A 27,551-nucleotide genomic window follows, 5' to 3' on the forward strand; every position below is an offset into this window, starting at 1 on the left:
CCTGCCTGCTTGCCAGCCTTTTTCTTCTTTATGTCATTATACAAAAATATTAAGGCATTGTTTTGGATTCAAAATTAAAACATGAACAAGATGCAATTTTTTTTTTTTTTTTAAAGATGACCAGTAAGGGGATCTTAACCCTTGACTTGGTGTTGTCAGCACCACGCTCTCCCAAGTGAGCTAACCAGCCATCACTATATAGGGAATTGAGTCTGTGGCCTTGGTTTTATCAGCACCACACTCTCCCATGTGAGCCTCGGGCTGGCCCTAACAAGATACATTATTATGGTTACTTAATAGCATCACAACATAACAGCTCCATGACATATTCAGTTTGTTTTTTTCCAGGAAAGAACTGTGCATGAATCTAAAGATTATCTATATCACATAACAGGTTATAAGCAGCAGCTGAATCCACTAAAAGGTTCAATTCCCACTCCTATGCTTTAACCATTACATGGCAAGCTCCTAAACTGAATTGATAAAATATTTCCCAGATCTTCTGTGGGATGCTTTCCTTCTAAGGGAACTCACAAGGCTCCACGTGCTCATGAAATTCAGAGACCTGTTGTCATTGTCTCCATAGATGACTGGAACTTTGACAGTGACCAGTAATGGAAGCAAAGCATTTAGTAAAATATTTGGTCACAGACCAAACTGTAATCCTAATGCTACGTAGACTAGAGAAAACTTTTTATTTTAAATTGTGGGTCGCATACATACCATGCTATGCTTCCAGACTGATAATTGTTTACTTAAAGAGGATATGGAGGATGTTTTGACAGAATTGAAACTTGTAATCCTAAATAATTTAGAGGTTAGAAGGCTAATGTTATGGCAGTTCAAACATATTATTAATCTTATTATTACTCATAATAATTTAACTCTATCCAAATGCTCTTTCAGCTATAAGCATTCTGTCATGGTTTTGATACTGTATTGTTATATGGCACTATGAATGCTAAAGAGGATGCACAAATTGATAAAAGATTAATAACTGCATAAAAAACCACTTGCCCCATTAAGCTAACTGTTGTATATTTAATCTTGCATATATCAAGTGTGTGTTTATTGAAATTGCACCTCTGCTGAGCAATCAGTTATTTTGACTTTTTCAGGTGTTCATAATCTGACTTTAAATAACTTGTAAATTTCGGCTTGAACAATAGCATAACCCTTCTGGTGATTATGATCCATTCTATAAGACATGACATCAGGGCCCAGTTTCCCCACAGTCCTCTGAACAGTGACATTGGACAAGAACTTAGGCCCAGCCTATGGGGAACATGCTTCAGATGAAAAGAGTTTCTGAATTTCCTGCTATTGATAGAGAAAATGGAGATGTGTCCAAGTCCTAACAGAGAAAACCTTCCTCTCTGCATTTTGAGGGCGTAAAGAGCATCTGTTCTGTTCATCACCCTTTGCATAACCAGACTTCTCTACCAAGTACTTTATGAGCTATGTCTCGTGCCTGGTCACCCAGATCTTGACCTTTGCTCCAGGCAGCTCAGATAACTTCCATGACATTGTATGGTAAACTGAAATGACAAGCTGTTAGACAGCTCTTTGGAGGTGGTTTCTGAACTCATTTATAAAAGAACAGCCGTGTGGGAATAGAACATTTTTTGGGAAAAGGTAACTCTTGGTCAGCAGGAGACTTCTCCCTGACCAACCTTAATTAACTCTGATGTCACATGAAAAGGAGTTGCGCATGGCTATAGGTCATTGGAAGGGTAGGCTCCTGATGGTAGCCTGGTGACAGGCCTAATGATCAATGAATGTACCCTGTTAAACCGTGACCCTCCGAGAAGCCAGTGTAAAGTAAAAAGCTGAGAGGCACACTGAAGACATGCTCCCCTCCTAAACACTGACAGTAGGAATGTTGGTCTTATTAGAGGACTTTTCTCCTGGTAAACATTTCAAACCATGCAGTTTTTTTCTTTTAAATAACTTTTATGAAGTTTAAGGAAAAATGAGTAAAGTCAGTGAACCATGTATGGATAGAATGAAGACTGTCCGAGCTCTGATTATTTTAGGCATTCGCCACTTCAGTGGCTAATAGTATGATGTCCTTTGTGCCATAAGCTGCAGAACTTATTTATGGGTTTTATTGACAGACAATTAAAATATGAGTTTTAAGACAGCTTTAAAACAAACAAATCAGAGCAGATTTATTGAAATGAACAAACTTGTGGAAAAGTGCCATTAAATATTTAAATAATTTCTTTACTTATTTTTTAATACTTGGATTCAAGACATAAACACTATATAAATGACTATTTTGAATTTCTATTAAGGCATTGAGATTAGAGACTTTTGAATCTAATGAATTAAAAAACTCTAAAGCAAGAAACCAGTGAATTCTTTCTGTGCAGGAAAATAGTGAATTTAATATACTTAACGATTTAAAGGAAAATAGCAGGTCCCTGGAATTAGAAACTTTCTACAAATTAAATATATTGTTGCTGGATAGCAGCTACCTAAACATTCAGTTCTTTTGTGGACCCCGAAGATCAATAACACAATTAATTACCCTAATCTAAAATATTCTATATTTGTAATGTTGAATTTGTAAAATTTGTAAAATCTATATTTTAGATGTTGCCCATCTAAAAGTCACAGATAATCTTATCTACATAAGGGATTAGTCAGCAGTGAATCACAGCTTCATGCTATTGCCCTATACAAGTCAATTTCTAAATCCCAGCCTAGAAGGAGCTTTCCCTATGCCTAAACTGAATGGAGAATGCAATTAAAACATACCAAAAACCTCTCCCATTTGTACAGCAACCTCCCCACCAGGATTAAAACCAACTTCAAGGGTTTTGTTTGTTTGTTTGTTTTTGGTGGCTGGCCGTTATAGGGACCTGAACCCTTGACCTCAGTGTTACAACACCACGCTCTAACCAACAGAGCAAACAGGCCAGCCACAAACTTGAAGATTTTAGAGAGAAAAGCATATGCATATGTGTAGGCAGGTATGTATGTGTGTATATATTTATGTTCACATCCTTTCATTTCTTTAGGTTCTTCTTTGACTTAAGTCCAGTTGTTTTGGAAGAAAAAAATTTTTTTAATTACGATCACGGCTAATTGTGGGATTGAAGTTAAGCTGCTGCCATACAAATTCCCATGGCTTCTATTTAGTCTGCTGGTAGATGGAGCATGTACCCTCCAGCTGTTCTCCATCATCTTGCAAGTGAGAGAAAAAAATGCACATTATAGTGCTCTTCATCAACGGGTGGTACCTATCAGCTTAGCTAGCAGTGTAATTCTAACCAGTGTATTCAGATATAATGTCCACTTCATATTATCTGATAAGTACTTGAACAGAGGCACAATACAGAGATTAGGACCAGGATTTAAGTTTTTACTAAGTTACTAGAGCCCTGTAGGAATTAACATCTCAAACAAAAATTTTGGAAGCTTCTGGAAATTTGCAATTGCATTCTCCCACCCTTGCCACCAACCAAAAAGATTCTATGAGATGCAGTCTGTGAGACTTAAGCTTTTAATAAGCTACATCTTAAGGAAAGAATCTTTTCTTTTATTATGAATTATGTTTAATTAACCTTCCACAACCTTTGTAAAAGGCTCATGATCTTAAATTCAAATTTTGGAAACACAATACTTAGGGATTTCTACGTAGATAGAGGCCGTTTATCATGCAGGATTATGTACAACTGAAAACATAGTATGCAAAATCAAAGACAGATGCATCTCATTTGAAATAAAATCTAATACAAAAAGCTTTGGGCTAAAAACAAATAAATTAGAAATCAATAATTTTAATATAAAAGGAAATACCAGATTTCTTCAGAGTCCTAGCAACATAGTTTTCAATATGACTCAGTTTGTTAAAATTCCAATTTAAATAGTTTAAATTCAAAATATGCAATTAGAATTGATTTTAAATTAACACTAAATTAAATTTAAAAGATTGTAATGAGGGAACAGTAAGTTTTTTGCAATATGTTTGTAAAATTTCTACTACATAGTGATGTTACTGAATGTGAAGGAAAATTATTTCTAAAATCAGCCTTCTAAAGCTTTAAGCTGGAAAAACAACTATAGTAAAACCTAGCACTGATGAGAACATATGTGGCAACAAATTTCAAAATCGCACGATATTCTGGGCCTTTAATGAAACTGTGACTACTTTGGTTATAAATTGTAAGAGTTTTTTAAATTACAATTTTAATGAGATAAAATTCACATACTATAGGAACCCAGGACACCCCAAAATATGACTGTACGAGACCAGAATATTAAAGTATTTTATTTATAAATATTTAATATTTATAAACATTAATATTAAATAATATAAATATAAATATTTAATATTTATAAATATTAAAGTATTCAGTGATTTTTTTAGTATACGAAGAGTTGTGCAACTATTGCACACTAATTTTAGAACATTTTCATCACCTGAAAAAGAAACCCCTTGGCCATTATCAGTCATTCTCCATTCCCCCTCCCCCCACCCCCTGGCAAACACTAATCTTTACTTTCTGTCTTTGTGGATTTGCCTTTTCTGGACATTGCATATGAACAGAATCATACAATATGTGGCCTTTTGTGACTGGCTTCTTTTGCTTAGCATAATGTTTTTGTTTTTTAAACAAGCGAAATTTACTTTCTCATAGTTTTGGAAGTTGAAAGTTTGAGATCAAGGTACTGGAAGGTTTGGTTTCTCCAGAGGCCTCTCCCTGTGGCTCACTGATGGCCACTTTCTCACTGTGTCCTCACATGGCCTTCTCTCTGTGTGCACCAGCAAGTTTCCAAAGTTTGTCTACGTTGTAGCATGTACCAGTACTTCATTCCTTTTATTGCCAGATAATATTCCATTGTATGGATATAACACATTTTGTTTTTCCATTAGTCAGTTGATGGACATTTGGTTGTTTCCACTTTTTTGGCTATTAAATGCAATACTGCTGTGGACATTTGTGTACCATTTTTTATGTGGACTTATGTTTTCAGTTCTCTTGGGTTGATATCTAGGAATGTAGTTGCTAAGTCCTATGTTTAATCTATGATTAACTCTGTGTTTAACCATCTGAGGAACTGCTACATTGTTTTCCAAAGTAGCTACATCAATTTAACATGCTACCAGTAATGTACAGGTTCCAATCTTTGTATATCCTCACAAACACTTATTTCTCTCTTTTTTATTGAAGCTATTCTAGTAGTCATGAAGTGGTATCTCGTGTTTTTGATTTGCATTTTCCTGATGACTAATGATGTCCTTCATCTTTTCATGTGCTTATTGGTCATTTGTATATCTTCTCTGGGAAAATGTCTATTCAGATCCTTTGCCAATTTTAAAAAGTGGGCTATTTACCTTTTTATTAGCCATAAATATCTTTGAAATGTGATTTTTTTTTTTTTTTTCTTTTTGGAACTGGCTGGTACAGGGATCCAAACTCTTGACCTTGGTGTTAGCAACACTCTAGTCAACTGAGCGAACAGGCCAGTCCTCTAAAATGAGATTTCTAACTTGTACATTGTTATCAATTACTGTGATCTCTGAATCATAGAATTTTTAGGTTGGAAGGGATTTAAAAAATTGGAAGTCTAACCTCCTTTGTTGACAGATGAAAAATCTGAGGCTTAAAGTGGCTTGCTCATTGCCATAACAGAACTAGTTAGTAGCAGAGCTGGGGAGATGAATGTCTTAATCAAAAATGGAAAAACATAGATATTTTATTATTTATATTTGAATAAAGCTCCTTACAGAGAATAACGCTTTGATTTCAATACAATAGGGGCATAGCATAGCAAACTTGTCTTAAAGTTGTATTTGACTAGCAAGAACACTTTTTATTTAGATCAATAAAAATAGAAGTTTTATAAAGATACATTTAGTCACACTTTACATAAGAATCTTCTTTGAGCCTTAACAGTGACAGCAAGGCTGCCTGGTTCATAATGACCTCTAATGGGAGATTGCTCTTTTAGTATCCATCATGGTAGCTTTGAAGAACTTTTGAAGAAAGAGCCTCGACCATTTGGGCTTTGGATTTTGTTGCAAAATAAAGCCATATTTTACTTGGAAATTTACTCACCCTTCCCATCGAAGTCAGAGAAAGCATTCCATTTTGCCTAATGTAATTAAGGTGGGAAATTGCGGGTAGCATTTTAGAACAGTCTGTGTACCAGGTTTCCTCCCTAGGTTTGGCATGTGGGAAAGAAGAGAAGAGATTTTTGTCAAACAGTCATAAAATTTTATTCTACCTGCTAGATAATACAGAACAGAAAAAACAACAAAGAAAATATTCAGATCAACAGAAAGAGTCAGTTTTCAAATAAGTCCACATTCTCATGTTGGTTTTTTAATGCTATTAGACCTTACTGCTTGACTTTAAATAGTTTTTTTGAGCAAAGCAGCATGTGATGAAGCCCATTTTCATGGTCTGCATTGAGTTTTTTGTTTTGTTTTATTTAAATAATAATTTTTCTGATATAAGGAGATCTGTATGCCCTTTATGATATTATAATTGGCTTTGAACAAAACAGTAGTTTGCAGAAGGGACAAAATCATTCACTGAGGGGACAAAATCAATCCTTTAAATCAGATTTCTAGTCCACCATGGCAAACAGTCAAACATTTTGATCCCTGTCCTAGCTTTGCAATGGAGGGGCTGGCTGGTTGCTAAGTTGGTTAGAGTGTGGTGTTGCTAACACCAAGATCAAGTGTTCAGATCCCCATTCCGGCCAGCTGCCAAAACAAAAACACAAAAAACCCAACTAGCTTCACAATGGGGGAAGCAGGCATTGTTAAATTATAACACCCCACCCTTGAAGATGAAGTATCCTGTGGATTTATCATATAATTGGGTGGCATGACTCTGAGCTGCTGAGAAGAGCTAACTGAGTTTCCCATGGTGTGAAGATGTACATGTTTATGGATATGTACATATTTATATCTTCATATATATCGGTATTGAGATGGGAAAAGTATCTGACATATAGTAGGTGCTCAAAAATGGTAGTTGAATCTGCGTTACTTAGGTATGAACATTAAACTGCCTCAAAGAAATGTTTTAAGGCCTAATAATGTGATTTCAAAGCATCTGAGAAATAAATATTTCATTTTGCTTTTTCCTTATTAGTCTTCCTGTTCAATTGTAGTCTTCACATCTCCATTAATCTGTATGAGAGTCTAACTTCCTAACAACTGAAGGAGAGTGATGTACTCAGTCACCAGTCACTTGGAGATGTGATTTCCTTATAGTTTTCTTTTCCTTTGTTTTAATTAACTACTTTTATCTAGTTTCCTCATTCCAAGTGCAAAATTTATTGATGTTAGTGGAGACAAATTATAGAGCATCATATTTTTCCTGGCATTTTTTTCCCTTAACTTTCCAGTAACCCTATTTGTTTCAGGGTCGTATAACTACTCAGCTATGCTGTCTTCTTTTTGTGGGGGGACAGCATGGGAGTGCAGAGAGGAATGTGCAGAGGGCAAATTCTGTAAGAGATCTTCTGTGTGCAGCACTTCTATCAGCTGGGCTTCAGGTGGTTCTCTGAGGTCGGAGGTCCTCTCTGACGAGGGTCAGGAGTACTGGTGTACTGGGTTGCTGATAAAGAAAGATTCATTCAATTTAGAAACTAAAATATCGGGCAGTGGGATTCACCTCATATCATGCAAAGGGAGTCTTCTTCCTCATTGCCTCTCCTGGATGGGAAAGCTCTTCACCTCCACACAGACCACAGAGATAACTACAGGTAATGCCAGAATTTTCCACAGGAAGCTTTGCTGGATCTTTTCCAGCACATGAACAATTGCTCAATCAAATCCCCAGAGTTCCATGCCATAAAGAAGGGTAGAAACTATTCTGGCCTGGAAATTTTTCAGAGTAGGTGTTATCAATTGCTGGCTGTGGTTTTAGGAAACTCTGTGTTCCCATGGACCACTTTGAGCTTCATATTACCTCAGGAAACTCATGCAGATGAGTAAAGTACAAAATGTGTCCCTAGGTATCCAAATGGGTTGACTTTTTCTATGAGGTTTATTTTATAGACCAACTGAATCCATATAAAATAGTGATTTTAATTTAAATTAGCTAATATTGAGCCATTTTATCCAGTAGTAATTTGATACCAAGTCCTATTGCCTATAAAATTACTTTTGAAATATTAATTTATATCATCAGCAACACCAGAAAAGCATATAAATAACATTAATATCTTTTAGTTACATACCTAGCAAAATATTTTCTGACAGAAGCAGGGGTGGGGATGGGCGGCAGAGAGGAGAAAGGCGACTAGATGTCGGTAGTGACAGTGGGTATCTGCCATGTTCCAGGCAGCAAGCCAACCACTTACATGACACAGCACTGAATCCACACACCCTGCCTGTGAGGGAGATTGTGGGTTTTCTAGTTTTACTCAGGATGCTATGGAGAAGCAGATTATGTAATGCTAAGGCCATGCGCTTAGTAAGTGGAAAAACTAAGCTTCGAATGATGATCTTTTAACTAAGCCCAGTTTTCTTTGAGATATTAGAACCCGAGAGAAACACTAGAGAGCACTGCTGGGTATAACCTGGGATCTGATATGTGTATCTCATCTCACAGATTTGTCACTTAACATTAAACCCTAGAGGACCATTCACTTCAAGTTCTACCTTGACTTCCACTGTATAAACCCTTAACCTTAAAATATTTTTTTTAAGTAACGATATTCGCTAAGATTGGTGCCAAATACTTAACTTTACTCCAAAGAATATCTTTCCTCCCTTCCCTTATCTGGCCTAAGGAGTGCTAATCCTTGGCCCCCTATCTCCTGCTTTTACCAGGCATTGCAGCTTGCCTCAGCAGGAAGAGGAGGAGGAGGGAGACGAAGAAGGGGAAGGAGCAGAGAGGGGAGGGATGAAGGGAAGGAGGAGGAGAGAGAGATCCTATGGTTACTATTCTCATTGGTCAAGGAGAGCTTCAAGGGAGGCTTGAATCTATAGCATCCTATGGCCCAAAGAACCGTGCGACGGGGATGGTTCAAAATGGAAGGTCAGAGATCCAGCGCCATCTATCCAACCTCTTGTTTTGTAGATAAGAGAACTGAGCTCTGGAGAGAGAGGTGACTTGTCCAATGTCACGCAGCTAGCTGCTAGGATGGATATCATTATTGCATTACACAGAGATGTATACATTTTAAAGCATTTTCACATACCTTATTTCATTGTCTCACAACAATCCTCTGAGAGATACACTTGCCAAATGTCATGAAAGAGTGAATAGTTCCCTTTTTACTGTACCATTACAGAGGGGACTCATAGATTATGTAAGACAAACCATATGGTTTCTAAGACTGATTTTAATTCTAAAATTAGTTTTCCAAATGAGGAAACTTGTTTAGAAAGGGAAATGATTGGCTCAGACTGTCATTGCTCAACTCATGATCGCTATGTCTAGAACCCAGGAAAATTTGTATACTTTTTATTCAGAAAAAAGATCAGACAGGCCCGTATGACTAGAAGACTCACACTGGCAGAAGTTCAGTATTATAAATATACTTTGGATGGCACCGACATTTAATATTGAGAATTTTTAATAAGTTGTTATATGTGCTTAATATGGTTGCATTTTGAACCATATATGACTCTATTAACATGCATTCTAAGTAAATGGGTTTTTGGATATTATTTAGGTCATTTGGTATGAAAGGACAGATATACATATATATATTTGTGATAAGGCTTGGACTAGAAAAAATTAGTGAATTGAGAGAAATTTGTATTAGATGTATCCTTTTGCATATGTAAGTAAATTAAAGATGATAACTCACATTTATGGAAAGATAACTTTTAAAAAAAGATGAGAAGGCAATTTGTAAATAATACATTTTAAACATTTGTTTTCCAGGATCTAGTTCAGGTTCAGAATTAAGAGTTCCCGAACTGAATTTAAAAGGCACCCAGCACATCATGCAAGCAGGCCAGACACTGTCTCTTAAATGCAGGTAAGTGACTGTGTTGGTTCGGAAATAATCTAGTTGCCTTTCCCAAGGCAAAATCATTCCCTGGCAGAGTAGAAAGGTAGAGGGGTCTCAGTGGTCTACTGTTAACTGCAAAGCACAAACCACATGTATCCAGCTTCACACAGGTGATTACATGGAAGAGAGAGCATTACTCACTCGGGGAAACAGGGAAGGGGCGCTCAGAACATTTTGCATCTTTATTCTGAATGTGTTGCTTTTCTATAAAGAGGGAGATGACTATACTTAAGAGATGACCTCAAAACAGTGCTTCCTAATAAAATGAATGCTTAGTAACTGATGTTGAGCCCTGGCTCCAGCTTAATTGTGTTTTGTTTTCTTATCGGTGATTGCAGGGGGGAAGCAGCCCATTCATGGTCTTTGCCTGAAACGGTGAGTAAGGAAAGCAAAAGGCTGAATATAACTAAATCTGCCTGTGGAAGGAACGGCAAACAATTCTGCAGTACTTTGACCTTGAACATGGCTCAGGCAAACCACACCGGCCTCTACAGCTGCAAATATCTACCTATACCTACTTCAAAGAAGGAAGCAGAATCCACAATCTATATATTTATTAATGGTAAGACCTGCATTTTCTGCATTGTTTTCTATTGCTTTGCAGTGGGTCATAAATCTACCCTGATCAATTGGAAAGGTGGCTTTCCTAGTGAATATGAAAGAAATAGGCCAGGAAAGAGATTCCATCCTAGTTGTAGAAACTCATGGAATGCATTTCTTAATGTATTTCTTGAGTATCAGTTTCCACCAGAATTCTCAAGGCCCAGTCAGTCACTTGCATGCTCCATGAAAGGAGAGACTTTTCTCTATTTAGTTCACCACTGTATCAGCAGCACCTAGAACAGTGTCTGGCACATAACAGGATGAATAGGTGAATGACAGAATTTTAGTTCTATTTCTTAATTATTGAGAAGTCCAAAACAGAATATAAGATTTTTGTCCTTTACCACACCTTCAATCTCTTATATGTTGGGATTGTAAATTAATGTTTTTTTCTACTCGATTAGTGTATGTAATGTTGCTTTGTCTTTTGAGTGTTACAAAATTCGTTCCAGTTGATAATGTATTATTTCATGTTCATTAAGCAAGTATTATAAGTATATAAGAGCTGGTACATACCATTGTATAGTGGAAAGGACAAAAGGTAAAAATGAGTCATTTTGGGTTATGATTTTTATGGTACTGTTTTTCCTTCCTTAGAGAATGAACAAATGAAGAAATATTCAAAGGGAAGAAATGCAAAATCCTTAAAGAGTATAAATTGACAATAGAAATGAGTCCCTGAGGAAGAATAAGAAAATTGGCCTGTCATTTTGTTCTTCCTTGTTTAGTTTCAGCCAAATTCCAAAACTTGTTGAGAGGGGGATTAAAACAAAAACAAAAACAAAAAACCAGGCTCTAGAGAACATAGAGCGACATTAGTAGGTACCTCAGGCACAAAATCAACTTAAAAACAAAACAGAGGGCCGGCCCATGGCTCACTCGGGAGAGTGTGGTGCTGATGGCACCAGGGCCACAGGTTCGGATCCCTATATAGGGATGGCTGGTTAGCTCACTTGGGAGACCGTGGTGCTGACAACACCAAGTCAAGGGTTAAGATCCCCTTACCGGTCATCTTTAAAACAAACAAACAAACAAACAAAAAACAGAACAACTAATCATCAGCTTCAATAGCTAAGTATATATTGTGAGTCCACCTCTTGGTGAGTTAAAGGGGGTTTCTCCATTTGAGGCAGTACAATAGAATTAATGTTTTGGTGAGATTCTTTTTTAATTTTTGAAATAAGACAACTAGACAGTGTTTTACCTGAGCATAATATGTAATTGTCCAGATTCAGTGTAGTCTTAGGAGACAGTGGAATAGTTGCATGTTATTGACAGTAATCTCTTTTTAGCTACTACCAGCCCAATTTTGACTGAATCATTTTCTGACATGTTCTAACACTTTGCATTTTCCATGGGGTAGATAACTGTAGGGGACTACATAGTTTGCCATCATAGGACATAATCAGCTCACTTAAACATAAGAGTAGGATGCAGGCTGGGGAACTTCGCTTGGGCAAGTCAGCCCACTTCCATAGGAGGGTAGAAAGGATGGCAGGCAGGAAAGGAGGCAGGGTGGAGAAGGGGAAGAATTAAGAACAGAGCCTTTCAGAGAGATATTGTGCAGCTCAGGGAAAAGAAGACACAATGATGCTTGAGAGTGGTAGAAAAAGACATATACTCAGCTATCTGTTCTCTTTTCTTAGTTCTACATGGCATATTATGTTCTTTCCGGCACTTGTGGAGAAAAGAAGGCACTTTGCAGTGGGTCATAGAGATTCCTCTATCTCTCTGGGGGAGTGGAAGAAAATCATTCGCACTAAAACTCTCATAAAATTCTCTCCTATGGGTTTATTGGAGTCTGACTTGCAAATCAAACTCATAAATGAATAAAAGACCATCTCTTGTTTAGTAAAGAACAATATTCAGCTATGTTAACATTTAACTCCTGCACTATCCAATAGGCATCATGGGTTCATGCAGCCAGCAGGTAAGGAGAGCAGAGCCCATCCATTTGAATCCCCTTTCATGACAGAAGAGAAACTCAGCTATTTAGAATTATTTCCATTTTACCTATACAACAGAGCAGATCTGGCAAATAACCATTATGTGGGTGTCAAGTCAATTGTTAACTTCAGCCTCATGAGGGCAAGGTCCATGTCTGTCTTGGTTACTTTTATCTGCAGGATGCCTCCCCAGTATAGTGCCTGGCACATAGTAAGAATTCAATATTTGTTGAGTGAATAAATGAATTTATTAACAGGTACTATGTGGAATAGTATGTTAAAATTAACGTTGAGGATAAATTCCAGGCTTGGTGGGAAAGTGATTCTGTTATGAAATTGGGGAGAGTAGTGGCCATTGTGTCATATATTTATCATAACTGCTCTCCTATCCACAAACATTAGCATAAAGTTACAAGTTCCAATATCTCAAAACTCCTATGCAATTTGTTGGACATTAGGAAATTGTCTATTTCAAAGATTGTTCTTGGATGAGGAAGGACTGTGAAATGCATTGTGTTTCATGGGTTATTATAATGGAATAACACACACACATATATATGCTATGAATATTATCTAAGCTCACTGAAAAAATTATTAAGATTTGTAATGGTACTGATTATTTTTAAAGAGCACTAACACTAAAAGTTGTTTGAATCAATAATGGTAGCAATAGAAGAGCCTCCCTGAATCTTATTTGTTTGCTAATTAACTTGAGCAGCAAATATTTATTTAGGCACACTGCTATGTGCCTCTAACTGTACTACTATGAACAATAACACCTATTCTGTTGTCTGTTTTCTGGGAGAGTGATACTGGTCTTATAATCACTCCTTATTAAATAAAGTCCAAGTTAGCTGTGATATAACCCATTAAATAATTATAACTTTTCCAAATAGCCTAACATTTTATATATTTCTGTTTTCATTATTTTGTTAATTCTCTTTCTAAGAAAATTTTGTTTTGTTTCCATTTTTATTGAACACTTCTACTACAGGCTTATTTTAGTTCAGGGACACCAAACTTGTCTCTGATGATTCAGAGGATTGTCTCTGGGATTAATATAATTCCCATCATCCCCTAATACACAGCTGTGATTATTCACTAGATAGTAACTGGCTGTCACTTACTTATTATTGTTGAATATTTACTTTAGAACACGTTATCTGTTTGGAGGATTTCTGCCCCGATAAACATCTGCAGTTGTGTTGGCATTTCATTTTAGTGTTCTATAAAGATGAGAAACCCTGTTTAGACACATCTTTTGAAAAGGCAGATTTGTAGTTTGATAAGGTTTTAAGAAAACAATCAGGAGTATATAGCTTTGTCTACATACCAAATCCAGTACGCGAATTATGAACAAACTATTATTTAAACATTATTGATTGTAACAGGCACTCTTCCCAGTTGAGCACTGATTTCTTTTTTGGGGGGGATTTAACATCTTACATGTAATGTACAGAAAAATCATTATCACCACTTCATCATTACAGCTTGAATACATCTGCCAAACCTCTGACATAATGTATTAAGTCAATTTAATTACTCAAGTAATATATTTAACTACTTTACTTAATTACTGAATTGTCTGGAAATTCAATTTTCCACTGATGTAATAACCTGTTACATCTGTATGTTTCTTTTCACTTAAACAAATGATTTGGTTTGCATTATGCCATTTAACCTTCATATAATAATGCGGTGACGTGTTATTCTCTTCATTTTACAAGTGAGGGATCCACTTCGCATCAAGGCTCTGTGGGGAGGGACGGAAAAGTGTTAGCAGCAGAATAAGGTGGTCAGATTTTCCCTTCTGAATCTCAGTGACAGGAGGAGGTGGGAAGGGGCAAGACTGAGGCAGGGAGATCAGATGGGGGCTGCCGTGTGCATCAAAGCAGAAGAGATAGCTGTCCAAGTTCACTGAAATAGTGGTGGGGAAGAAGAGAGTTGATGGATTCGAGGGATTCAGTTGGCTTTGGTGAGCAGAAAGGGAGGAGCCAAAGTGACACTCAGAATTCTGGAAGGGGTAATTAGGCAACTTGCTCCAGGTCCCATAGCCGGGTGGAGCTTTGTCCCACTAAACTACATTGATGCAAAGACATTATTGTCATCATCCTCTGCATATACCCTTGAGACTTTGAGCAAATAAAAATCCTTACAGCATAGAAATTCTGAGAGGAATTCAATGCAGTTATTTGTATAGCACTTCAGATTTTCTTAAGAGTTTTTACATAGTTATCTCTGAGAGAAACTGACTTGGTACTTCTTCCACTTTAAATATGAGAAAACAACCTCAGTGACCTGCTGACAAGAAAGTCAAAATGGGGATCCAGGTTGGATCTCTAGTTTACAGCTGTTTCCCCTACACTGGAGTTTCAGCTCTTGACTTCAAACTATGAACTAGTGGTTGTTGTTTTCATCCTTAAGAATATAGATTATATAGTTATTAAGCATTTTTAAATCTTAAATCTCAAATTCAATTTCTTTCTATTTCTTTTGAGGAATGATAGGTTAAGCTGTTTTCAGACTGTTTTTCTGAGTGACAGACCTTAGAGAAATAAACCTTGATCCTAAAGAGCTTTGTGTCGTCACCTATTGGGGACAGAGCCTTGTTCTGATGCTTTCTACATGCATACTGTTTCACTGCTGCATTCCAGCTCACACAACACGGACAGTGTTTTTAAAAATGTGCATCCCAGCCCATTATTGGGCTGTGGAATCAAATTAGGTGGGGTGCAATTAAAATTTTTTTTTAAATCCAGCAATTAAAAAAATCCAAGTATATTGCAAATAGTAAGGGTAAGTATTATTTGTTTCTGTTTTATAACATGCACACATATTATACCCATATATATATATATATAATACGTGTGTGTGTGTGTGTGTGTGTGTGTGTGTTTCATGGGTCTGATGTAAAATTTATCTCTTATTGTGAAACTTGGTATAATAAGTTTAAAAGTTATCAGGGTAGACAGTATCTACTTTTTATTTAGGAAAACAGTGCTAACTGTAAGCACCATTGTGTTTTTTGCACACCACTACTGAAACAGAGGCCTGGAGAGAACTTGGTAGTGGAAATAACCCCTCTCCTTTAGTTGATGTGGGTGCACTGCTGTTGTATAGTTCTGCACAATGCACTCATCTCACTCCTGAAATGGGTTTTCCCACAAGTAGATTTCACCCAGGAGTTTTCATCAGCAAAAGGAGTTGGTCTGCAGGTGTTGATTACATACCTGCTACATGCAAGGCCCAGTTGTTTGCTCTGTGGGAGGTACAAAGAGCATTGTTATGAAACCCTATAATTTTGGTGTTTCCCAATTCTTTCTAGGACCATGACTCACAATAGATTTATAAGTATTTTTAAAAGCACAGGTTTAATTTTTAAAGGAATAACTACTGTTCAAAAGTGAGTCTCTCTAAAGAGCAAAGATGACTCCTTTAATTGTCCTTAATGAGGACCCCATCAGTGTTCTATGAAGCATGATGTTCTGTCCCAACACTGCCTTCCTTTAGATTCCTTCCCAGATCTGACACAATTTGGCACACACACAAGAATGCTCTGTCAACACCGCTCGGCTAGATGATGGTTGAGCAGTTGGTGTTTGCCCAATTTGCCATGCTGGTATGGCAAGTCCAACAAACATGGCCAATATAACAAGCAGGGACATCAATAAGAAGAATAGCAGTCTACAGGTTTACTCACAGAGCCTTGCAGCTTTCACGTTTCCCCATTGTGGTGATCAGAATGACACTCGTAGGGTGGGAGTGCACAAAGGATGTGAGGCCTTCATCCTCAACTGAAAGGAGGTGTTGATGCTTTCAGTGCAGGTCAGAACCGTGATATGCAGAGAACATCGCATGGCTGAACAGATTGTCAAAGCTTCTTAAATATTTCAGTGGAATCATTGTCACAATTTTGTGAGAGAAACTTTAAAGAGAAAAAATTGTTTCTGTTCATCAAAATTTTCCTCTAAGGGAAAAGAGGCTAAAACAGCTTACATTTTAATTTTGTATGAAGAAAACAATTAAGAAACCAGCCGGAAAAACAAAAACAAAACAAAACAAAATCCTCTTATCCACATTAGTTGGCTGAATTCTTTCTTTAGGTCTGAATTTCTTAGGAAATCTATGACATTATCTATTATTGCTTGGTTAATATCTTGAGTCTTCTCTGGTTTTAAATTTCAGTTTCAACATGCACTCATCTTCCTCTTCCCCTGCCTATCCAAAGAGCTTCTTTCTAGCCCTCCTTATTCATTGTACCTCTATCCCTAATGCATGGCTCCTTCCACTTATTTTCTGAAACTCATGTTTCTTCTAGCACATATCTTCCAGTAAGAATTGGTTTCCAAAGTTCTGGTCTCAGGGACTGCCTGTGATTCCTACCGTAGAGTCACTTGAGCTTTTGCATCACAAGAAAGCAGCAACTGCAGACAGGATGGGTGATGAATCATGTTCTTCTTGTCATATCCTTTCCTGGTGTATCTGCTCAGGAGACAGATGAACATGCTGGGGTGAACAAAGTTTGGACTCTCAGCCTCTGGGCTGCACATCTGGAAACCCAGGTGTGTTTCCTAAAATGGCAGCAATCTGAGGCTGATTTGCATTTGCAGAATTCTCCTTCAAATGATCTTCTGCACCAAATTTCTAGGAATTTTCTGGCCTGTGTATAGCTTTATCAAAAATCTAATAAAAAAATCAGGTTTTGCTGTATTTTTTTTTTTTTTCATTTTGACGAAGTTGTGAAGGAGGAGAAACAAATATTTCTAGGGCTGAAAATACACAATAATGACATTGTTGTTTGGAATTTTTCCTTGAGAAACAGATCCCTCTATATCCTGGCTATGTACTCCCTCTAGGGCTGAAGCATGAAGGAGATTATCCAGTCTATCCATCACTGGGGGGCAGCTGATTAGGACCACATGGCAAGAGTTTAGAGAAGAGTAACTTAAGTCTTAACAATTTTCCTTTCCAGCTATATGAAAATTTGATGGAAGACATTCTTGATATATTTAAGCCCTGCCATTTCACATTTCCCTTCCAGAAACATTTTTGTCATTAAACACCAAGGGACCTTGACTGTAGGAAACACTTACATGTGATTGGGACTGCTACCACTCATGTTAGTGGATTTGTTGGCAGTCAGGAACATCACATCTTCTTTCCTTGGCCCCTGCCCCAGACCTTATGTTCACCTAGTTATGTTCCCAGGAATTTCATCCTTAGTACTTGATGGTACCTGTCAAATGTTCAGGCTGTTCCCTCAGAGACAGAACAATTCCTGGTGCTCCCTAGGATCCATACCAGAAAATTTTGGCATGCCAGCTCTCTAGAGCCACATTTAGTAGAACTACATAAATACTCAAAAATAATCAGAATGGACATAGTCTTGAGCAAGCCACTTGGACACAATCTAAGACTTTGAAAAGTTGATGACTGGGGTGGAATTATGAAATCTCAAGATGGCAGTGAGGTCCAAAGGCAACAAAATTGACCATATCCTCTCATTTCCACCCCTACAAAAAAATAGTGGATCAAAACTTTATGGTTTTAAGAATTTTTTAAAAATCTCCTTCAAGTAATCTTTTAAGAAAAATGAGTAAGGGACTTTTTCAGAAGAAATCCCCTTAAGCTGAAAAGGCTTTAAGTTTCTGACATTTTATAATGTTAACAATGATAATGAAATGCCTGCTCTGCCTGGAGATGAGGAGGTAATCTGTTTTGATCTTTATGGTCTTTGGAGTTCTGATACTCTACTTTTCCTTTAATTGTTTAGAACATTTGTTCTTTTGTCATTTGATGCATTTTTGCTGAGTGACTTTGGCAGTTACCTTGGCTACCTGGTTATACTATTCAAAATTGGTGGCTTACTAAAGCAGTAAACGCCCCTCCCTCCCTCCCTCCGTTTATCAAATATCAGTTAATAAGCTATAGTTAAAACAACATGATCTGGACTTCAGACTGGTTTCAAATCCCTGTTCTGATACTTGCTAGGTCTTTGACTTTGGACAAATTGCTTATTAAGAATAAAGGTTAACATTTAGGTAGGTCTTATTCTCTACTGGGCACCATCCTAAGCACTTTGTGTATGTTAACAGATTTCATCCTCACAACAACTCTATGAAGTAGTGCTATCACTTATTTAAATGTTGTATATGTGTGTGTGTGTGTATTAATATATTTTAAAGACTATTTTTTCTCAGAGAAGTTTCAGGCTCACAGCAATATTGAGAGGAAAGTACAGAGATTTCCCATATGCCCCCTTTCCCCCACATGCATAGCCTTACCCCATTATCAACATTCCACCAGAGTGGTAGATTTGTTTCAATTGATGAACCTACATTAAGACATTATAATCACCCAAAGTCCATAGTTTACATTAGGGTTCATTCTTGGTGTTGTACATTCTATGGGTATGGACAAATGGGTAATGACATGTATCTATCTTTACAGAATCCTACACAGTATTTTCACTGCCCTGAAAGTCCTCTGTGCTTTGCCTACTCATCGCTTCCCCCCAATCTTAACCCCTGGCAACCACTGATCTTTTCTTGTTTTACTGTCTCCATAGTTTTGCCTTCTCTAGAATTCATATGGTTGGAATCATATAGTATGTGGCCTTTTCAGGTTGGCTTCTTTCATTTACTAATATGCATTTAAGATTCCTCCATGTCTTTTCATAGCTTAATAATTCATTTCTTTTAAGTGCAGAATAGTATCCTGTGGTATGGGTATACCACAGTTTGTTTACACATTCACCTACTGAAAGGCATATCAGTTGCTTCTGGGTTTTGACACTTATGAATAAAGCTGCTGTAAACATCCATGTGCAGGTTTTTGTGTGGACTCGAGTTTTTAACTCCTTTGGGTAAATACCAAGAGCATGACTGTTGGATTGTATGATAAGAGTATATTTAGTTTTATAAGAAACTGCTAAACGTCTTCCAAAGTGGCTGGAACAATTAGCATTCCCACCAGCAGTGAGTGACAGCTTCTATTGCTCCACGTCCTCAACAGCATTTGGTGTTGTCAGTTTTCTGTGTTTTCTGATAGGTGTATAGTGGTATCATTGTTTTATTTTGCATTTCTCCGATGACATATGATGTGGGGCATCTTTTCATATGCTTATTTATCATCTGTATGTCTTCTTCGGTGAGATGTCTTAATATCTCAACAATGGGCTTTTGGCCCATTTTTTAATAGGATAGTTGTTTTTTTTTCCTTTTCTTTCCTCTTTTTTTAATTTTTTTTTTGTGGGCCAGTACAGGGATAGGGTTGTTTGTTTTCTTATCATTGAACTAAGAGTTCTTTGTTATAGTTTGGATAACAGTCTTTGTCATCTGTGTCTTTTGCAAATATTTTTTCCCAGTCTTTGGCTTGTCTTCTTGGTCTCTTCTTCTTGTCATTTGCAGAACAGAAGTTTTTAATTTTAATGAAGTCCAGCTTATCAATTCTTTCTTTTGTGGATTGTACCTTTGGTATTGTATCTAAAAAATCATTGCCATGCCAAAGATTATCTAGGTTCTCTCCTAGGTTATATTCTAGGAGTTTTATAATTTTGTATTTTACATTTAGGTCTATTACCCATTTTGAGTTAATTTTTGTGAAGAGTGTTAGGTCTGTATCTAGATTCATTTTTTTTTTTTGGACATGGATGTCCAGCTGTTACAGCAATGTGTTACAGCATATTTGTTGAAAAGACTATCTTTGCTCCAGTGTATTGCTTGCTCTTTTGTTAAAAATCAGTTGACTGTATGTATGTGGGTCTTTTACTGGGCTCTCTATTCTGTTCCACTGATCTATTTGTCTGTTCTTTTGCCAGTACCACAGCCCTAATTACTGTAGTTTTATAGTAAGTCTCAAAGTTGGGTAGTGTCAGCCCTTCAACTATGTTCTTCTTCAATAATGTGTTGGCTATTCTGGGTCTTTTGCTTCTCCATGTAAACTTTAGAATCATTTTGTCAATATCCACAAAATAACTTCTGGTATTTTGACTGAGAGTGCATTGAGTCTATAGATCAAGTTGTGAGGAACTGATATTTTGACAATACTGAGTCTTCCTATCCATTAACTTGGGATATCCTTCCATTTATTTAGTTCTTTGGTTTTGTTCATCATAGTTTTGTAGTTTTCCTCATATAAATAGATTTTTGTACCTATTTTGTTAGATTTGTACCTGAGTGTTTGATTTTTGGGGGTGCTAATGCAAATAGTATTGTATTTTTAATTTCAAATTCTACTTGTTGATTGCTGGTGTATAGGATAGTGATTGACTTTAGTATATTAATTTTGTATCCTGCAATCTTACTATAATCACTTAATTCCAGGAGGTTTTTTTATTGATTCCTTTGGATTTTCTATAGATAATCATGTCATCTGAGAACAAAGTCAGTTTTTTTTTTCCTTTCCAATCTGTGTACCTTTTATTTCCTTTTCTTGTCTTATTGCATTGGCTAGTTTTTTCAGTATGATGTTGGAAAGAAGTAGTGAGAGGTGACATCCTTGCTTGTTCCTGATCTTAGTGGGAAACATTATCATTCATCTCCATTTTACAGAAAGTTTAAGTAACTCACCCAAGGTCATATAACTAGTACATGGCAGAGAAGGCAACAAAGTTCTTGCCCTAAATCACCTCTCATAGTCAGGAGTTCATATATTTAAAACATTTATAACAATGTTTGGTGTTTGTATTCACCATAAAAGTGTTTATTATTACTACTACTATTGTTATAATTATCCTTTGAGCCTTGGTTTCCTCTTCTGTAAAATGAAAACAGTATTATTTCCTGGGGTTGTTAAGAGACTAAATGAGATAATATATGTAGCCTACCACTTAGGAGAACTAATCAGTAGTAATTTCTGTGTGAGAGGCACTGCATCAGGCATGGCAGGAAGTATAAAGATGATACCCTCAACTCTCAAGGGGCCTACAGTTTGGTAGTTCAAATAAAATAGGTTTCAGTTAACCACATAGCAGGACACTATTGGAAAAGAGCAGTAAAAGAGGTATAGACTAGGGATTCTCTGCCTGGGACACTCCTCACCCTTTCCCACTCCTCCCCCTAGCTCTTCTGTACCAGTTTATTCTTACTCATTTTTCAGGTCTCAAGTTAAACATCACCCCTTCTGGGAAGCCTACAAGCCTTCCCCCAAATAGGGGTGGTGCTTCTATTGACCTCTTTTTATGTAGGACTCACCTCTCATAAGCTCTGTGAAGATCAGGACTGAATCTATCTTGCTTACCATGATAGCCCCAGGACCCAGCACAGGGTCTGGTACATAGAAGGTGCTCAATAAGTGTTGGATAAATTAAAGAAACATGGGATTTTAAATTTATGTTAGTCTTAGCTGGCTTCCTTGACTTTGAAGAGAAAATTGAGGGCATACTGAGCACATGAGTCAAATTGGCCAAAACTCACGTTATGTGACTGAATCATGATCTAAAAAATTTCCAACAGACTAGAATAGTGAACTGGGATTAGCAAAATGAGATTTGAGAGGAATATATGTAAAGACCTGTGTTTGGTTTGCAAAACCCACCATCTACCCTAATATTGTATGTGGGAAGTCATGGCTGAGACAGTACACATAAGAAAGACTTCAGGCTTAACTCCATGCACATTCTCCAAGAGAATGAATCCAATTTGGGGCTGCATTAATAAATACAGTGTCCAGAATAAAAGTCTGCCAGTCTTACTGTTTAGTTTACCCTTCTAGAGGGGCACTGAAAACAGAAATTTCAAGCAAATTATTTAATCCCTCTAAATTTCATTTTTATCATCTGTAAAATGGGTACCTGCCTCATAGGGTTATGAGCATTAAATAATTTGATGATTTTATTATTTTCATTGGCAAGGAACAATTGAGGAAGCTGAAATGTTTAACCTCACAAAGTAGAGAACTGGGTGGGAAAATAGGAGACATGAGTGTGATAATCTCCTTCAAAGTTTTCTTATGTGAAAAAGAGATTATGCTTCCTTTTTATAATTCTGGATGGCAGAAAAACTATCTAAGGATGAAAAAAGTCAAGACAGGCAGACAGGCTTGACATAGGGAAACACTTTGTAATATCTAAAGCTATCTAAAAGTAGAATGAACTATCTTGGAAGATGGTGAGTTTCCTATGTGTCTAGATATTCAAGCGCAGGACAGGTGCTCACTTGGTGGGGCTGGATGAGATGATGCCTTAGGACCTTTCCACTGTTGAGATTCATTAAGCTCCTGGTGTATGTCACTATCATTTATTAATACTTGGCTCAGGCTTCTTACATATATCATCTCATTTCATCCTCACAACAAGCCAATGAGATAAATTCTATTACCAGTCTCACTTTACAGATAAGTTGGAGAACTTCAATACCATGTTCATTGTGTACCCTTCACAAATTATCAGATCAAGCTTTGGACCCAGGTTTGGTTGACTTTGTAGCCCCTGGTCTTCCCAATATGTCCTTGACTGGGCTTCCACCCCAGACCTTTGTGTGCTGTGTAAAATGGGAGGGGGGAGTGTAGCAGGGGTGCAGTTCAGGGTTCCAAACTGAAGTGTGCAGGCCAGATTCAGCTGGCACACATGTTCTGATTGGCAGGCACAGTGCATTTCGCTGCCAATACTTAATAATTGGAAGAGTTCATATAAAAATCTGATTTCCTACTTATCTTAGCCACACTATCAACAATTGGCTGCAGCAAGCAGAGGCTGCCCCTTTCAGACATGACTCCCACATTTTCAACTACCGCCACTCCTACTGTCTCACATCTAGTTCCTCTGTTCACTTGCCTTGCTTTTCTGGCCCCCAGAGGAATGTCGGTGTGCTACACCTAGTGTGAACATTTTAAATGAATGCATAACAAGTCATGAGTTTGGTAATAGGAAGGTGCCTGTCCCATGTTCTAGATACGGAAGTTGAGCCCCAAAGAGTCCCCAGTTGGCACAGGTCATCATTGCAGCCCCTGGCTCTTGACTCCCCCTACACATGACTATGAAGGGAATACTCTCCAGATGGAATGCATTGAGGGTCTCTCTAGGGGAGCTGGAGAGGAGTTTGAATAAGCACCCCCTGCACTTAAGGAATTTCCTCCTGAGTCTCCATAAAACACAGCTTGCTCTGGTTTGGCTGTTGGTTCTGAGGTGGTCATCACAGAGTATCCCAAAGAGTTCATAGCACAGAGAGCTAAGCAGAGGGTCCAATGCTCACCTTGGTTCAAATAGTGAGACTTACTTATCAGTCTGCTGTTTCATATTGCTGAATTCCATTACCCCTATCTCTGGGCCATCATTTCTCCCACTGGATGTGGATATTTGAAGGTGAAACTGTCACTTGAGTCATTCAGGAGTGCAAGGGCCAGATTTTTGTTGTAGTGGCGAGAGATTGGTCTAGGATCAGGAAACCTGAATTCAGTTTTTGCTCAGCAATTAATATTATTTTGCTCAGCAATTTCCTTGTGTGGGAAAGGTCTCTTCTCTCTAGGCCTCAGTTTCCTCATCTATAACATGAGAGGCAGTATTAGGGTATCTTAAAAGTCCCTTGACAATTTTATAATTTTATGATTCATAGGCAGAGCTGAGGAATAATAGAACTTGGGACGTAGCCAAAAATCTTGGCAGTAAAAGAGTTCTAGTAATCTACTAGAGCTCCTTGTTCATTCCTGTCCTTTCTCCTTCATTTGTTTTATTTTTCTTCCTCCTCTCCCTCCCTCCCTTCCTTCCTCCTCCTTCCTTCTCTGTCTCCCTTCCTCCCTCCCTCCTTCCTTCTTTCCTCCTTTTCTTCTTTCCTTTTCTTTTGAGATACCTCAACTGACCATGATGTAACCAAGGTCAGTCATCTGGTGATGACAACACAGAAATCAGCTGGCCAGCTTTATTTGCATATGCAGGAAGCACAGAAAGCCTGAGGCCTTCTTGATCTTATGGTCAATCATGCTTACCATCTATCTGGCATTCTACTCTTATGGAGATCTTCTACTAACTTATTTAGATCTTAGCTGCAAATTTTAAAAAATGATGTCCCCACTCCCCTTCAAGACAGAATTTAGTACTTACTTTGTTCTCTAATCAGCATGAATGTTCCTGTGTGTGAGATGTCCGTGCAGCTAGACCATAATGACCCTAAGTCCAGGGACTGTGCTGGGTACATAATACGTCCCAATTTCACCTTTTTTTCTTGCTCCATCTGGTATCTTCTCCATAAACATTTGCGGACTGTGTACCATGTGCCCAGATTCTGCTGGGTTAAGATGATTGCTTATCCTGATCCCCTGTTGCTAGACACCCACATTCCAAGGAGCAAATTTATAGACAATGCAGGAGGAAGGAGAGAGGCTGAACCATCAACCCTGTTCTAACTCTTCTCCTTTTCTCTTTTCCTGCTGTTCAGTCTGCTGTGCGAGCAAGGCAATGAGGTTTCAAAGGACAAGGCAAAACCACTTCTTTCTTCTGAAGACAGGCAGATAGGAGAGAAAAACTTTCTTAGGAAGAGGCTCTTCTTATTTTGTATCACACAAATAATACATTTAAAAATTTTTTATTTTAGGATGGCATCTTGAGTCTGAAACACAGTGCCCCTTCTCTGTTTACCTTGCTGTAATAGAAATACTTATAAGGTATAAGTATCTGTCTGGATGGCAGAAGCTGGCAACTGATATTCCTAGGTCAGCCTCAGTGAGATTTTTAAAATCAGTTTTGAATCTGGATACTGGTCTACTAATAGTGGTGACAGCCATTATATTTTTATAAATTATAGCTGAGGTTTTTATGATATTCATTTGAATACTCAGGACAACTCACTAGGAAATACTAAATTGCACATTCTGTGTGGACTATGATACTCAGACACATCAGGCAAGTGACTTTCCATCTAGATGAAGGCAGAGATGTTTCCTTATGCTCTCCACTGACCTGGGGCTGCCAAGGGAGAACTGAAATAATCATGATAACATTGTAACAGGGGAAAATTCCATTTTGTGTGTGTGGCCCTGCCTGGACATGATAAGGGAATGGGAAAGAAAGGTTGGAAGGATTCATAAAGTGAGGAGTTTGCCCTGGATGATCTACAGAAATCATTCCAGCTGAGAAAACAGTGGATCACCATTTTTAAGAAAGAGCACAAAACTCTGTTCTCTTTCTAAATAAGTTTTATTGAGATATAATTCATATACCATACAATTCATCATTTAAGCATATAAGACAATGGTTTTTAGCATACTGACAGATATATGCAACCATAATCATCACAGTCAATTTTAGAACATTTTGTTCTGTCAAAAAGATGCCCCATACTTTTCAGCTATCACTCCCCCACTCCATACACACACACACATACACCCATACCTCCCCAGCCTCAAGCAATCACTAATCTACTTTCTGTCCCTATACGTGCCTCTTCTGGATATTTCATAAAAGTAGAATCATATAATATGTGGTCTTTTGTGACTGACTCCTCTCACTCAGCATAATGTTTTTTAGGTTCATCCACTTTATATCATGCATCAGCACTTCATTTCTTTGTGTTGCCAAATAATATTCCATTGTAAGGATATACAACATTTTAGCAGTCTATTTATCCAATGATAGACATCTGAGTTGTTTCCACCTTTTGACTATTATGAATAATGCTGCAATAAATATTTGTGTACAAGCTTTTGTGTGAACACAAGTTTTCATTCTCTTGGGTAGACACCTGGGGTAGAATTGCTGAATCATATGGTAACTCTATATTTAACCATTTTAGGAACTGCCAGACTGTTTTCCAAAGTAGCTGCACATTTTACATTCCCACAAGCAATGGATGAGGGTTCCGATTTCTCCACATCCTTGCAGCACTTGTTATTGTGTCCTTTGTATTATCGACATCTTAGAGGGTGTGAAGTAGTATCTCATTGTGGTTTTAATTTGCATTTCCCTAATGGTTCATGACGTTTGAGTATCTTTTCAGGTACTTATCAACCATGGAGAAATGTCCATCCAGATCCTCTTTCTAGTATTCAGTTGGGTTATTTGCCTTTATTATTGAGTTGTAAGAGTTCTTCAATTTTTAAACTATTATTTTGTATAGTTATATTATATACTTATATATTCTAGATATAATATATTATGTATAATATATAGATACATATCTAGATTTTTAAAATATTCTTTAAAACTATATATATATACACCTAGATTTTAAAAATATATTCTAGATGCATATAAATATATTTTGTACATTCTAGATACAAGTGCCTTATTAGATACATAATTTGCAAATATTTTCTCCCATTCTGTGGATTATCTTTTCACTTTCTGGATAATATTCTTTGAAGCATGAAAGTCTTTTAATTTTGATGAAGTCCAGTTTGCCTATTTTTTCTTTTATTTCTTGTGTTTTTGGTATCATATATAAGAATCCAATGCCAAATCTGAGATCATGAAGATTTACCTCTGGTTTCTTCTAAGAGTTTCATAGTTAGCTCTTACATCTAGGTCTTTGATCTACTTTTGGTTAATGTTTGTATATTGTGTGATGTAAGGGTCCAACTCCATTCTTTTACATGTGGAGTTGTTCAAGCAATATTTATTGAAAATATTATTCTTTCCCTATTGAATAGACACATAGGCATACTTCTGGACTATCAATTCTATTCCATTGGTCTGTATGTCTGTCTTTAGACCTGTACCACACAGTCGTGATCATTTTTGTTTGTAGGTTTACTTCTGAAATGGAGAAGTGTTGAGTCCTCCAACTTTGTTTTTTTTTAAGATTGTTTTGGCTATTCTGGGTCTCTTGCAATTCCATATGAATTTTAGAATCACCTTGTCAATTTCTACAAAGAAGTCAGCTGGGATTCTGATATGGATTGCATTGGATCTGTAGGTCAGTTTGGGGAGCATTGACATCTTAACAATATTAAGTCTTCCAATCCATGAACATGGGATGTTTTCCCACTTATTTAGATATTCTTTACTTTCCGTGATGTTTTATAGTTTCCAAAGAATAAGTTCTGCACTTCTTTATTAAGCATATTCCTAAG

The 27,551-nt window shown here is 37.2% G+C and overlaps 1 protein-coding gene across 2 annotated transcripts in view; it reads left to right on the forward strand.

Moving 5' to 3' along the window:
• FLT1 (fms related receptor tyrosine kinase 1) overlaps positions 1 to 27,551 on the forward strand; it is a 163,837-nt gene that overhangs the window by 15,440 nt on the left and 120,846 nt on the right. For both annotated transcript variants that reach the window (XM_063103564.1, XM_063103565.1), the window contains exons 2-3: positions 9,870 to 9,966; positions 10,338 to 10,561. In XM_063103564.1, coding sequence (XP_062959634.1) covers positions 9,870 to 9,966; positions 10,338 to 10,561 — 321 coding nt within the window. The remainder of the gene's footprint in view (positions 1 to 9,869; positions 9,967 to 10,337; positions 10,562 to 27,551) is intronic.

The sequence above is a fragment of the Cynocephalus volans genome, chromosome 7, assembly GCF_027409185.1.
Source record: "Cynocephalus volans isolate mCynVol1 chromosome 7, mCynVol1.pri, whole genome shotgun sequence".
Taxonomy (NCBI): Eukaryota; Metazoa; Chordata; class Mammalia; order Dermoptera; family Cynocephalidae; genus Cynocephalus; species Cynocephalus volans.